The sequence below is a fragment of the Mobula hypostoma genome, chromosome 21 (assembly GCF_963921235.1).
Source record: "Mobula hypostoma chromosome 21, sMobHyp1.1, whole genome shotgun sequence".
In the NCBI taxonomy this organism is placed as follows: domain Eukaryota; kingdom Metazoa; phylum Chordata; class Chondrichthyes; order Myliobatiformes; family Myliobatidae; genus Mobula; species Mobula hypostoma.
Window position 1 is genome coordinate 43248476 of NC_086117.1, and position 15463 is coordinate 43263938.

A 15463-nucleotide genomic window follows, 5' to 3' on the forward strand; every position below is an offset into this window, starting at 1 on the left:
CATTTCCCATGATCCTTTTGTCTGCATTCTTGCATTTCCCTTGTATGCAACAGGCCCAGTTCCCATACTTTCTCCAATTCACTAAACCTCACTTCCCACTCTACTTTCTGACTTGGCAGTTCCCATTTCCCATCTTCCCTGCTAATTTCTTGGTGCCTTGAATGCTACACTTTTTTTTCTGGTGCCACAGAGCCCTATTTCCTATGTTCTTTTCTGATCTGCAAGCCCCAGTTCCCAAGCTCTTGCTTTAAACTTACTTGATTAACCAGGAAATTTACTATATACATTAATACCAAACACATTTTAATTCATTTTTCATCTTAAAATGTGCATTTTTAATATCATCTCCAAGGTATTGAATATAGATATCTCTCCTCACCCGATTACTGCTATCTTTGGACTACCTAAAATTTCCAGTAATCTTTCCCCTTCAGCCCGTAGAATGATTGCATTTCTTACTTTAATGGCGAAAAGATGTATCTTACAACATTGGAAAGAGCTTAATGCTCCAACTACCTTTTTTTGGTTTTCTCAGACGATATTATGCTTGAATTTGGAGAAAATTAGAAGCAATCTTTATGACTCCTCATTTAAATTTGAACAGACTTGGAGATCTTTTATTCAATATTTTCATTTAATGTAATATATACCCTTCCTGTTTTTTTTTATTGTTTTTAATGGAGGTCGGGATTGAGGGCGTGATTTTAAGTTTAACTCTGTTTGGTTTCAAGTTAGCCCATTGCTTTGCTTTGCGTTAGTTGCACGGTGGGTTTTTTTTGGGTTTTTTTTTTCCTTTTCTCTATTGATACATATATAAAAATTAGTATACTATTATGTTACCTTGGTATGTTATGTTTAAATTACATTGTAGTATTTTTTCTGTATTAATATCTTCTGTAATTTTATTATATTCTAACAGTATATTAGTGTCTATATGGCTTACCTTTTTGTATACTTATTCAATAAAAAGATTTAAAAACAAACAAACAAAATGTGTTGGGTTATTAATAAAAATAACATCTAATAATCTGGAAAATGTCAAATCAACACCTCTGAATTGCCAAACAGGTGGCATTATGGCGTTTTACTGTATTGTCAAATTGTTGAACTGTCACCTTATAACATACAATATATAACTTAGAATGGTTGCAGTAAAACAGTGAGGTGTGTATGAGAGTGATTTATATCACAAAAATTAGCATATTTCATAATTCAATGATTTTTTTTGAAAACTTATTTGTAGTGTCCTTTATTTTAATTTCGTGTCTAACCATATGAAGGAAAAAATATCAAACTATGACATTTTCTAATTAACCTATTCCTCTAAACTAGAAATATCTGCCACTTAGTGGTGTCTATATTGCATACTTCCCTTGGGGAAGTGACGAAAATAAAACTTACATCACCTTCTGGTAGATAAGGACATTATTTGAACAATATTTACACTTCTCTCCTGTTCGTAAATTAATTAGCAAATGAAACTTGTATGTGGTTGTCAACAATCTTCACATCAATCCTGAATGAGTTTACAGTAATTTACTGTTCCAATGGAATTTAACACTAAAATATAACCATACATGGAGGCTTGACTGCCAATGACCCAGAATTTAGGAGGCCTTGGAAATATACTTCAGCTGCTCCAGACTTATTACAATAATTGAAACACATACACATTTTTAGTAGGCTTCTCTTTCAGTAACAGTGAAACCAATCAGAGGTGATGCTCCATATTATCCAAAAATGGCTACCAGTATCCTAATCTAGACAGGTATCTGTATATCTACGTCAGAAATACGTGGTCAGTTTCACCAATATTAGCATAATGGTAAGTAATATGAATCTCATATAGAAGAGGTACTGGCTATATCATTTTCTCAATAGCACACATTAAACATGGGAGGATTGACCAATTATGAGTGGCTAAAGAAATTGTATCTACATTCTTTCAACTTTGTTAACATAAGAGGAGTATACTCAAACTTACTCCACTGAACTGCACCACTAAATGCAAAGTCCATTTAACATACACCAAAATAATATATGCCTGAGCTTTTATGGGTCTTTTATGGTGCAAACCACTCACCTTCCTATCGAATATGATCACAGACTTAGCAGTAGTATTAGGAACTGAAAGTGAAGTTGGTATGGAATTCAGATTTGATGTCAAACTGGAAGCTGAAGGTACAGTAAGATGCTCTTTGATAAGTATTTCCAGTGCAGATGTAGATGGAACACGGGCTGTTATATTCTCAGTTTCAGTCCAACCTTAGATCAAAATTAACTACAAAAGGTTAGTCATCAAACAAAACAAATGCACAAATAAATTAAACATGTGGCACATATCAAATTAGAAATAACTTAGAAAATGTGTAAGGTGGTTCAGTTGTTCTCTGATCTTGGCATCATTTCATCACTATAAAGAGGAGACATCATCAGTACACTGTTGACAAACTTACTGGAGTTCTTTGAGGATACGATAAGTGCAATGGATAGAGGGGAACAGATGGACATTATTTACTTGGATTTCCAGAAGGCATCTGATAAGGTGCCACATAAAAGACTTATCCATAAGACCGTAAGACGTAGGAGCAGAACTAGGCCACCTGCCCCATCCAGTCTGCTCTACCATTCAATCATGCCCAATACTTTTTCCTCCTCCTCAACTCCAGTTCTCAGCCTTCTCCCCGTAACCTTTGATGCCATATCCAATCAAGTTCTATCAATCTCTGCCTTAAATACACCCAACAGCCTGGCCTCCTTAGCCGCAAGTGGCAACAAATTTCACAAATTCACCATCCTTAGGCTAAAGAAATGTCTCTGCATCTCTGTTTTGAAAGGGCGCCTCTCTATCCTGAGGCTATGCCCGCTTGTTCTAGATTCTCCATCATGGGAAACATCCTTTCCACATCTACTCTGTCTAGGCCTTTCAATATTCTAAAGGTTTCAATGAGATCCCCCCCATCCTTCTGAATTCCAGCGAGTACAGACCCAGAGCCATCACACGTTCCTCGTATGATAACCCTTTCATTCCCGGAATCATCTTTGTGAACCTCCTCTGGACCATCTCCAATGCTAGCACATCTTTTCTTAGATGAGGAGCCCAAAACAGTACACAATGATCAAGGTGAGGCCTCAGCATCACATCCTTGCTCTTGCATTCTGGACCTCTTCAAATGAATGTTAACATGGCATTTGCTTTCTTCACCACTGACTCAACCTGCAAGTTAACCTTTAGGGTGTTCTGCACAAGCACTCGTAGGTCCCATTGCATCTCAGATTTTTGGATTTTCTCCCCATTTAGAAAATAGTTCACACATTTATTTCTACTACCAAGGTAAATGACTATGCATTTTCCAACATTGGGCAAGAAACTGGCAAATGAAATACATTCTCTTAATCTGTCCAAGTCCTTCTGTATCCTACCTGTTTCCTGAACTCTACCTGCCCCTCCACCAATCTTGTATCATCTGCAAACTTGGCAACAAAGCCATCCACACCATCATCTAAATCAGTTACATCGAGCATAAAACGAAGTGGACCCAACATCGACCCCTGCGGAACACCACTAGTCACTGGCAGCCAACCAGAAATTTTTTTTATTCCCACTTGCTGCTTCTTGCCAATCAGCCAATGCTCTAACCATGTTAGTAACTTTCCTGTAATACCACGGGCTCTTAACTTGGTAAGCAGCCTCATGTGTGGCACTGTTACATACCCCGTAACAGGATAAAGGACCAGCAGAAATAGAACACACTTGGAGTCTGGTTTTGCTGTTAACTAATTCTATTTTATTAGTAACTACACAATATAGTAATAAAACCAGATAAATCAAACGGGTTAGCAGAGTTTATGCATATATAGGTGCCGAAATATAAAACCCAAACTCCTTCAACCTTAGGTGGTAATTGATACAGTCTTACAATGGTACATAAGCAAAGTCAGTTCAGTTCGTGATATTGAGTTGAGTAGAATTGAGGGGGAGGGGGAGGGGGAGGGGAGGGGGAGGGGGAGGGGGGGGGAGGGGGGGGAGGGGGAGGGGGAGGGGGAGGGGGAGGGGGAGGGGGAGGGGGAGGGGGAGGGGGAGGGGGAGGGGGGATAGTTTGTTGAACACGTAAGCTGATGCTGTCGATTCTTCCTGTTGTCCTCCGAAACTCCCAAGTTAGCCAAACTTGATCAACTTGAGTGCGCCGTCTTCAAGTGATAAACTACCAACCCAGGCAAGGGTTAGACACACTGGTAGACTCCACAGGGTCGCTCTTTCACGCACTAATAATCACAGATCGATTCCTCTTCATCGATCCTCGCTCCCACACTCGTGGGCACCTGAAAGTGTAGTGGTAATTTCACCACACCTTAGTGCGTCTGTGTGTCCTTTTTCTTGTGTGTCCAAAAGTCAGTCTCATTCTCCCAACATTTTAAAGTGACAGTCCACAGAAAATATGAACCCTAGGGGTACATAACAGGCACCTTGTCAAAGGCCTTCTGAAAGTCCAAATATAGAACATCCACTTCATCCCCTTTATCCATCCTACTTGTAATTTCCTCAAAGAATTCCAACAGGTTCATCAGGCAGGATTTTCCCTTAAGGAAACCATGCTGACTTTGTACTATCTTGTCCTGTGTCACCAAGTGTTCCATCACCTCATCCTTAACAATTAACTGTAACATCTTCCCAATCACTGAGGTCAGGCCAACTGGCCTATAATTTATTTTCTACTGCCTTCTTCCTTTCTTAAAGAGTGGAGTGACATTTGCAATTTTCCAGTTCTCTTTCACCATGCCAGAGTCCAATGATTTTTGAAAGATCATTTCTAATGCCACCACAATCTCTAACGGCATCTCTTTCAGAACCCTAGGGTGCAGCTCATCTATTTTATTATTATTATTATTCATCTGGTCTGGGTGACTTATGTACCTTTAGGTCTTTCAACTTTTTGAGCACTTTCTCTTTTGTGACAGAGACTGCACCCTATCATGTTACTAGAGCACTTTAAGATTTAATTTCCTGTTATCTTTCAGGATAAGTTCTGTCATGATCTTGAGTGATAGCCTTCCAGTCTATTTTAACCCCAAGTTAAAAGATGGGGTCCACATAAACTTACGCCTGCTGTACATGAGGATTCATGGCAAGTATATAGAAGACTAGTATCAATTGCATTTTTCCATACCTTCTTCATTCATAGCAATCAATGTTCATGCATCTGCCAGACACTCCACATATTGCCACATTCTGTCCATCACAATACTATCCATTTATCACTCCAGAATGGAAAAAGGAAGGCATCCCTACAACCCGACACCACTAATCTCTAGCTCAGAAACTGGCAATTCAAGGTTTCAACAGGCTGGAGGACTGCAATTTAGATGCAGAGACAACTGGTGCTAGCCGTCTGTAAATAAGCAACGCAAATACACCCCCCACAAAGCAAAGCAGCACATCAGCCCTACCTGGTTGATTTGGACAAGAACTTCAAAATGAAACATACAGGAACATACTGTGAAATCTTATCAAAATACCTTACCTAGTCTGTCTGACAGAATGCAAAAGATGTTATGCAAGATTCCATCAACGTAATTATGTAGGACATGTTCTGTTTGACATGCAAAACCTCTTTTCACTGTATCTCAGTACACGTGACAATAATAAACCAATGCTAACTCTGGAAGTTTATGCAAAACATTGGATACATATTTCTAGACAGTAAATGGTGTGAAATTCCATGCCCGTGAAATTAACATTTCTTTCAGGCAGCCACTGCTGAAGCAGGTTTCTGACTGCACTGAACAGAAATGGAGATCACTGAGTGAAACTGAATATTCACGCTTCAGAGAATATGCTTAAAACACAACTCTACTTACTGTAACCTGTAATCAAACTGTAGTTCTTTAAAAGGAGAGGTGCTAGCAAAGAACAAATTGTTTCTGAAGGGAATAGCTTATTTTTTAAATATCTAATTTCATTTTATGAGTTTAGCATCAATGTTCAGAAAACTAAACAGTTCAGCTTCTTTCTCCTCCACCAGATTACTGAATGGATAATGAACCCATAAACACTACCCAAGTTACTTTTTCCTCTCTTTTTCACTACTGATTTAATTTACTTTCTATATATACTCCTTATTGTAATTTATAGTTTTTATAATGTATTGCAATGTACAGCTGCCACATCAACCAATTTCACCACATTTGCCAGTTATATTAAACCTGATGCTGATTCTAAGATTTGTTCAAATCTTTAAAGCTTAATCACTTCAATGAAATATGCAGATAATGTGACAAGGGGGGCTTTTAAACATGGTGCAATGGTCTTGTATCTCTACAGTCTTTATATTCAATTTATTTATTATCAATAGTACTTTATCATTATGTACTACAATGTACTGCAGCAATATTCTATTTATTAAAAGTGTATTGGATATAAATAGCATTTAAACGGTGATTTTGTAGGTCACTATTTTGAAGCAGTGTGCATATTCTGGCATTTCCCCTTCAGCAATGAAATGGAACTGCTGCAAAGATGAAGTGAATTTTTCAAGCAAAAATATGTCAGCACTGCCAGTTATTTTAATGAATTGTATAACTTTTACTGTCTTGTGAGCATAATCATTTATCCCATCCAAGAGAGGCTTTTGTTACAGGATCTGAATCTGTAGTGAGGCTTTCTTAGAAAACTACATGCAGACAGTAAGAGTATGGAACTCTGGAGGTAATGACATTCTGATAGCAACGTCTTTTTCAATGCTCTGCTTTCAAACCTTCAACTAACTAGAGCATCAAATCCAATGCATTCATCAAACACATTTGTTGTGTGTATGACAACAAATCTTGAATTTGTTGTATTGCTGGAAGACAAGAGATTTGTCATCTGTTTGGTATGATACTACATTTGTAGTAATGTGCTTGATTAGATAATATTGATTGGTCAAGGTCAAAGATCATTACAGAGTCTATATCATAAGATATAGAAGCAGAATTAGGCTGCTTGGCCCATCAAATTTGCTCTGCTATTTCATCATGGCAGATTTAATTTTCCTCTCAGCTCCAATCTCCTGCCTTCTCCTGGTATCCCTGACCAATTAAGAATCTATCAACCTCTGCCTTAATTATACATAAAGACTTGACCTCCACACCTGCCTGTGGCAAATAATTTCACAGATTCACCACCCTCTGGCTAAAGATATTCCTCATCATGTCCATTCTTAAAGGACATCCCTCTATTCCAAGGCTCTGTCCTCTGCTCTTAGACCCTCCGAGCACAGCAAACATCCTCTCTGTATCCACTCCACCAAGGCCTTTCACCAATCGTTAGCTTTCAATGAGGTCACTCCTCATTCTTCTGAATTCCAGTGAATACAGGCCCCGAGCCAACAGATGCTCTTCATACGACAAGCCATTCAATTTTGAAATCATTTTCGTGAACTTCCTTTGCACCTCCAGTTTCAGTACATCCTTTTGAAGATAATGGGTCCAAAACTGCTCCCAATACTCCAAGTGAGGCCTCACAAGTGCTTTACATTACATTCTTTCTTTTATATTCTAGTCCACCTGAAATGAATGCTAACATTTTTGTATTTTCTCTTCATTTAGAAAATAGTCAACCCTTTCACTTATTCTACCAAAATTCATGACCATACAGTTCCCGGCACTGTATTCCATCTGCCATTCCTTTGTCCATTCTCCTAATCTGTCTAAGTCCTTCTGGAGCCTATCTACTCTCTCAAAACTACCTGAGTCTCCACCTATCTTTATATCATCTCCAAACTTCGCAACAAAGACATTAATTCCATCATCCAAATCATTGACATCTTATGTAAAAAGAACTGGTCCCAACACAGACTCCTGTAAAACACCACTAGTCACCGGCAGCCAACCAGAAAAGGCTCCCTTTATTCCCACTCTTTGCCTCCTGCCAATCAGCCACTGTTTTATCCATGCTAGAATATTTCCCATACTGTCATGGGCTCATAGCTTGTTAAGCAGTATTCATGTGTCGCACCTTGTGAGAGGCCTTCAGAAAATCCAAGCGTACAACATGAACCGATTCTCCTTTGTCTATCCTGCTTGTTATCTCTTCAAAAAATTCCAACAGACTTGTCAGGCAAGATATTCCCTTGAGGAAACCATGCTGAATATGGCCTATTTTATCATATGCCTCTAAATACCCTGAGACCTCACACTTAATAATTAATTCCAACATCGTCCCAACCACTGAGGTCAGACTAACTGGCCTATAGCTTCCTTTCTTCTGCCTCTTGAAGACTGGCATAACATTTGCAATTTTCCAGTCTTCTGGAACCATTCCACAATCTAGTGATTCTTGAAAGATCATTACTAATGCTTCCAGAATTTCTTCAGACACCTCTTTCAGAACTGTGGAGTGTAGACCATCTGGTCCAGGTGACTCATGTACCTTCAGACCTTTCAACTTCCCAAGAACCTTCTATCTAGTACGAGTAACTTCACACACTTCATGACCCTTGACACCTGGAACTTTCACCATACTGCTAATACCTTCCACAGTGAAGACTGATACAAAATTTAGATTCAGTTCATCCGCCATTTCCTTGTCTCCCAATACTACCTCTCCAGGATCGTTTTCCAGCAGTTCAATATCCAGTCTCGCCTCTCTTTTACACTCTATGTATCTGAAGAAACTTTCAGTATCCTCTTTAATATTACTGGCTAGCTTACTTATGTATTCCATCTTTACCTTCTTAGTCACTTTTTTAATTGCCTTCTGTTAGTTTTTCGAAGCTTCCCAATCCTCTAACTTCCCACTAATTTTTGCTCTATTGTCTGCCCTCTCTTTGGCTCTTATGTTGGCTTTGACTTCTCTTGTTAGCCACTGTTGTGTCATCTTCCCTTTAGAACACTTTTTTTCTTTTTGGGTTGTATATATCCTGTGCCTTCCAAATTGTTTCCAGAAATTCCAGCCATTGCTGCTCTGTAATCATCCTTGCCAGTATCCTTTTCCAATCAATTCTGGCCAACTCCACTTTCATGCCTCTGCAATTCTCTTCACTCCACTGGAATACTGATACAATGGACTTCAGCTTCTCCTTCTCAAATTTCACAGTGAATTTGATCATATTATGATCACTTTCCCCAAAGGGTTCCTTTTCTTTAAGCTCTCTAATCAATTCTGGTTCATTGCACAATACCCAATCCAGAATAGATGATCCCCTAGTGGGCTCAACCAGGAGCTACTCTAAAAAGCCTTCTCGTAGGCACTCTAGAAACTCACCCTCCTGTAAATCAGCACCAAACTGATTTTCCCAGGTTAACTGGCTATTGAAATCCTCCATGACTATTGTAACATTGCCCTTTTGGCATGCATTTTCTATCTCACATTGTAACTTGTAGACCACATCCTTACTACTGTTTGTGTATCTGCATACGACTCCCATCAGGGTATTTTTACCCTTGCATTCCTTGGCTCTGTGCACAATAATTCAACACCTTCTAACCCTCTGTCACCTCTTTCTAATTATTTGATTCCATTTTTTGCCAATAGAGCAACAATGCTCCCTCTGCTTTCCTGCATGTCCTTTTGATATAACATGTACCCTTGGACACTAAGCTCTCAGCTATAATCTTCTTTCAGCCATGATTCAGTTATGCTTACAACATCATACCTGATATTCTGCAACTATGCTACAAGTTCATGTACCTTATTCCATATACTGCACACATTCAAATATAACACCTTCAGTCCTGTATTCACCCTTTTCAATTTTGTCTGCCTTTTACATTGCAACTCAGAATCAGAATCATCCTGCTGACTGCAATTTTGCCCTATCAACAGCCTCTCCTCAATACACATTGCCTGTTTGTAAACCAGTTATCTCATCTTCAGCACTATCATCCGCCCTTCCTTTGATACTTCTTGCATTGAAATATAAGCAGCTCAGGACACTAGTCGCACCATGTTCAACCTTTTGATTCTTAACTTTGTCTGAGGTCTTACCAACATCTGTCTCCACAACTTTTCTGGCACTCTGGTTCCCAACTCTCTGCAACTCTAGTTTTAACCCCACCGTGCAATATTAATAAACCTTCCGACTAGGACATTAGTTACCCTCCAGTTTCGGGTGCAAACGATCCCTTCAGTACAGGTCCCACATTCCCTGGAAAAGAGACCAATGATACAAAAATCTTACGCTCTTCCTCCTACACCAACTCCTTAGCCATGCATTAAACTGTGTAATTTTTCTAGTTCTGGCCTCACTAGCACATGGCATGGATAGCAATCCTGAGATCATTACCCTGGAGGTCCTGCCCTTTAACTTATATCCCATTGAACTATCATAAGAAATTACTTTGACTCAATGCTTCAGCCTCATACCTGATAAAAGTGTATAGCAATGCAGCTGTAGAGTCTGCAATGACTTGGTTGAGACAGTGACAGATGGTCCTTTGGGCTTGCAGGGCAGGACAACAGGCAGTTAACTGAATACGAGTTGAATGTCAGGAGACGAATTACAGAATTTCTGGCAGGAAGATCTCGGAGATCTCTAAGCAATTATTAACCCCACACTGGCACACAAAATACATTATATAGTTGCTTACTCAGGTTATTCTGACAGCATCACCCAAACCTACAATTTCTTCCACCAAGCCCTAAGGCAGAAGAAATATGAGAATGCTATCACCCATAGGTCTCTCCCGCAACAACAAAGCCACCTTCCCACAAAGTGAGACATATAATCAACCAACTCACTCAATCTTTGGGAACTACCGAATTTCACAAATATGGCGCCATTCCTTCTGATGGTTTCCAGTGTACTCAGCAAACTGTAAAGTATGGTATAAAACATCATATGGTATAAATCATTCTCAGAGTGATCTGGAGGCTAGAAATTCAGAATGAAGTGACTTTGACTGACAAAGACAACAGAATTTAGGCTGTAGCTCTGCTTACAAAGGATCACAGGCCTCTGACTTGGGAAAATTTAAAATCTCCAAGCATATTGCTGCTCAGAGATCCAGAGATACAAATGAGATTCCTCAACACTCTCGGGGAATATGGTTTACAGACATAAACCTCTCTTCCCCAATTTTATTAGGATCCTGGCATATTTATCCTGTCTTAAACACATTCTGCAGCTCTGCTATTGTTGTATACCCAGATATATCAACTACCAAAGTGGAGGAATGCAGTATTCTCACCTAAAAGTCACTATGCATACTACTACTAATCCACCAGTAAGCCTGTCGAGTTGTTGAAGCAAACTGCAGAAGTGTCAATTAGCTCAGGTGCCATTTAAAATAAATTAAACTGCTATGAATAGAACAGCGATGCATTTAATAAGTACAAGGGGAAAACATGATCCAATTTTATCTGACAATGCTACAAATGAGAACTGCACAAGGGTTGACATTATTCAGTGTGTTAAATCCATCAATATCCATCACAACATACAGTATGTGGTTTCTATCAGATTCTACAGGCTGATTTATACTTGTGCGTACCAGCTTACGTCGTAGCCTACGCAAGTGGGCTACGCCGTTGTGAGCATTTATACTTGTGCGTTGGTGTGTCTGCGTCGCTCTGCAATTCACCACCGAAACGCTAGTTGGTGGTGGGGATTCTACGCCACTGTGTTGAGTTTCTTCGTGTTGAAAATCAACATGAAAAAACTCAAACTTCAAACAATGGCGACTGAAACTGAAGGAGGGTGAATTTTCTGTGCTTGTCCGGCCACTGAGAGACATGGACAAGGAAATACATTTCAAATATTTTCGGATATCGGCAGGTAGATTTGACGGTTTGGTTTATCATCTCCAACCATTTATTTCACATCAGTGTACACACAGTATACTCAGAGACTGGCAATCACCATTTGAGTTCTAGCTTCAGGTGGAAGTCAAGAGGCTGTAGCAGCTAGCTACAAACTGGTGTCAAGCACAGGGTCCTCCATAATTTCGGAGGTCTGTAAAGCTTTATGGAAAGCATTGCAGCCAGAGTTCCTTCCCTGCCCTTCTTCGCCCAATGGGAAGCTTTTGGAGCGTAGGAGGAAATGCGATGCTACCAAGCAGACCAATCACAGCTGTTTTGGTCTGCATCGCCGCGACGCGTAGTTACATTTTGGGGGAGGTGCACGTTAGGCTACGGCGTAGTAGTAGGGTAGGCAGCTACACCGTACTTACGGCATACATTTGACACACAAGTATAAATCGGCCTTAAGCATCTTCCACAACTATCTTTTACAGAGGGCTACCATTCTACAAAAGTAGGCGGTGCCAAACAAAAGCACAGCATAATAATTAACAGGCGAATGCACAAAAAGAAGTCCAAATTACCCTACCTGAAGGCAAAGTAATGAGAATGGAAAACCAGATAAAATAAAATGTGGATGCTTCCATGGTGACAGTGGTGTCTGTTGTACTTTAAAGCCTCCAACCACCACAAGGTGGCACAAAGAGATATTTTGTATAATACATGCCTTTGATTACCAATGCCTTTGGGGATTGTGACATCACATAATATTATTGTTACTGACTTGCATCACTTCAGTTTTACCTGTACTTTGCAGTCTATATGACAGAACAATATGACACTGTGACATCAAGGTTTCATGGAGCACAATTACAGAACACTTGAAGGCATTCAAATAAAACAAACCCTTCATTTTTCATTAAATTCTGAAAGTATTATGCCGTGAAATATTTTAAGTGTTCACCAAATCTGGCCAGAAAGTCTGATGTAGGCATCGTCTTGGACTGATGTGCAATTGCTGATGGCCAAGTTTGCAAATGATACGAAAACAGGTGGAGGGGCAGTTAGTGTTGAGGAAGCAAGGAGTCTGTAGAAGAGTGCAGAGAAATGAGAATGGGACCAAAATGGCAGATGGAGTACAATGCAAGGAAGTGCATGGTCATGCACTTGGGTTGAAGGAAAGGGCTGGGGGCACAGTGAGATCAGGGCCCAGCTCCAGAACGGAGGTTCCCGAGTTCGATCCAGTGACAGACCGCTCCCTAGCGCACTCTCCATCCGTGCTGGGTTGATGTCGACCTCGTTAAAAAAAAACACTGCCACCTCCAGTTTAACTTCCCACGCAGAATACTGTGGAGGTTCAAATACCCAAAACCCAAAAAATGGGAGCAAATTCAGAAATCAGACATGCAAAGGAACTTGGGAGTCATTGTAAAGATTCCATTTAGATTAACATGCAAGTTGAGTTGGTTTAAGGAAGGCAAATGTAACGCTAGAATTCTTTTCAAGAGTATTAGAATATATAAAAAAAAACAACATTGTAATACTGAGGCTTTATAAGACATTGTTCAGACTGCACTTGAAGTATTGTAAGCTGATTTGAACCCCTTATCATAGAAAGGATAGGCTGGCAATTGGAGCGGGTTCAGAGGAGGTTTATGAGAATGATCCTGGGAATGAAAGGGTTAATGTATGAGGAGGATTTGATGGCTCTGCGACTGTATTCATTGGAGTTTAGAAGAATAACAGGGAATCTCATTGAAACCTATCGGATATAGAAAGGCCCAGATATAGTGGACATGGAGTAGATATTTCCTATAATAGGGGAGTCGAGGTCCAGATGGCACAGTCTCAGAATACAAAGACATTCCTTTAGAAAAGAGGTGAGGGGGAATATCTTTATATCTTTAGTCAGAGGGGTGGGTCTGTGAAAGACATGGCTCTTGACAGCTGTGGAGGCCAAATCATCGGGTATATTTAAAGCAGAGGTTGATAGGTTTCTGATCAGTAAGGGCATCAAAGATTCAGTCATTTATCAATATTACAGTGGGGCAAAGGAATTACAGAGGCACGAGAAAGGAGTTGGCCAGTATTAATTGGAAAAGAACACTGGCAGGGATGACAGCAGAACAGCAATGGCTAGAATTTCTGGAAGCAATCGGAAGGCACAGTAAATATAAATCCCAAGAGGAAGAAGTTTTTAAAGGGAAGATGACACAACAGTGGCTAACAAGAGAAGTCGAAGCCAACATAAAAGCCAAAGAGAGGACATATAATAGAGCAAAGGTGAGTAGGAAGTTAGAGGATTGGAAAGTTTTAAAAAAAAAGGCTATTTAGAAAGTCATTAAGGTAAAGATGGAATATGAAAGTAAGCTAGTCAATAATATTAAACAGGATACCAAAAGTTTCTTCAGATAGATGAATTGTAAAAGAGATGCAAGACTGGCTATCAGACTGCTTGAAAACTATTCTGGAAAGGTAGTAATGGGAGACAAGGAAACGGCAGATAAATTGAATGAGTGCTTTGCTTCAGTCTTCACTGTGGAAGACTCTAGCAGTATGATGGTAGTTCCAGGTGTCAGGGGCATGAGGTGTGTGAAGTTGCCATAACTAGAGAGAAGGTTCTTGGAAAACTGAGAAGTCTGAAGAAGGTACATAAGTCACCTGGACCAGATGGTGTACACCCCAGAGTTCTGAAGAGGTGGCTAAAGGGATCATGGAGGCATTAGTAATGATCTTTCAAGAACCACTAGATTCTGGAATGGTTCCAGAAGACTGGAAAATTGCAAATGCCACTCTAGTCTCCGAGAAGGGAAAGAGCCTGAAGAAAGGAAACTATGGGCCAATTAGTCTGACCTCAGTGTTTGAGAAGATGATGGAATCGATTATCAAGCTTAGGCTCTCAGGGTACTCAGAACCACATGATAAAATAAGCTGTAATCAGCATAGTTTCCTCAAGGGAAAATCTTGCCTGACAAATCTGTTGAGCAGGATGAGAATCAGTTGATATTATGTACTTGGATTTTCAAAAGACCTTTGACAAGGTGCCACACATGAATACTGCTTAACAAGCTACGAGCCCATGGTATTACAGAAAAGATTCTAACATAGATAAAGCAGTGGCTGATTGGCAAAGGGTGGGAATAAAGGAGAGCCTTTTCTGATTGGCTGCCAGTGAGGTGGTGTTCCACAGGGGTCAGTGTTGGGGTCAATTTTTTAAAATGTTATTTCATCAGTAATTTGGATGATGGAATTGATGGCTTTGTTGCAAAGTTTACAAACAATATGAAGATAGCTGGAGGGGCAAGTAGTTTTGAGGAAGTAGAGAGACTACAGAAGAACTTAGATTTGGAGAATGGACAAAGAAATGGCTGGTGGAATACAGCGTCGGTAAGTGTATGGTTATGCACATTGTAGAAGAAATGAAAGGGTTGACGATTTTCTAAACAGAGAGAAAATACAAAATAAAAACTGAGGTGTAAAGGGATTTGGGAGTCCATGTGCAGGATTCCCTAAAGGTTAATTTGCAGGTTGTCTGTGGTGAGGAAGGCAAATGCAATGTTAGCATTCATTTCAAGAGGACTAGAATATAAAAGCAATGATGTAATGTTGCAACTTTATGAAGCACTGGTGAAGCCTCATTTGGGAGTATTGTGAGCAGTTTGGGGCCCTTATCTTAGAAAAGATGTGCTGAAACTGGAGAGGGTTCAAAGTAGGTTCACGAAAATCATTCCAGGATTGAATGGC

General features: G+C 39.8%; 1 protein-coding gene across 5 annotated transcripts in view; it reads right to left on the reverse strand.

Moving 5' to 3' along the window:
- LOC134359957 (uncharacterized) overlaps positions 1-15463 on the reverse strand; it is a 192714-nt gene that overhangs the window by 172057 nt on the left and 5194 nt on the right. For all 5 annotated transcript variants that reach the window (XM_063073858.1, XM_063073857.1, XM_063073855.1 and 2 more), the window contains exon 4: positions 2084-2265. In XM_063073858.1, coding sequence (XP_062929928.1) covers positions 2084-2265 — 182 coding nt within the window. The remainder of the gene's footprint in view (positions 1-2083; positions 2266-15463) is intronic.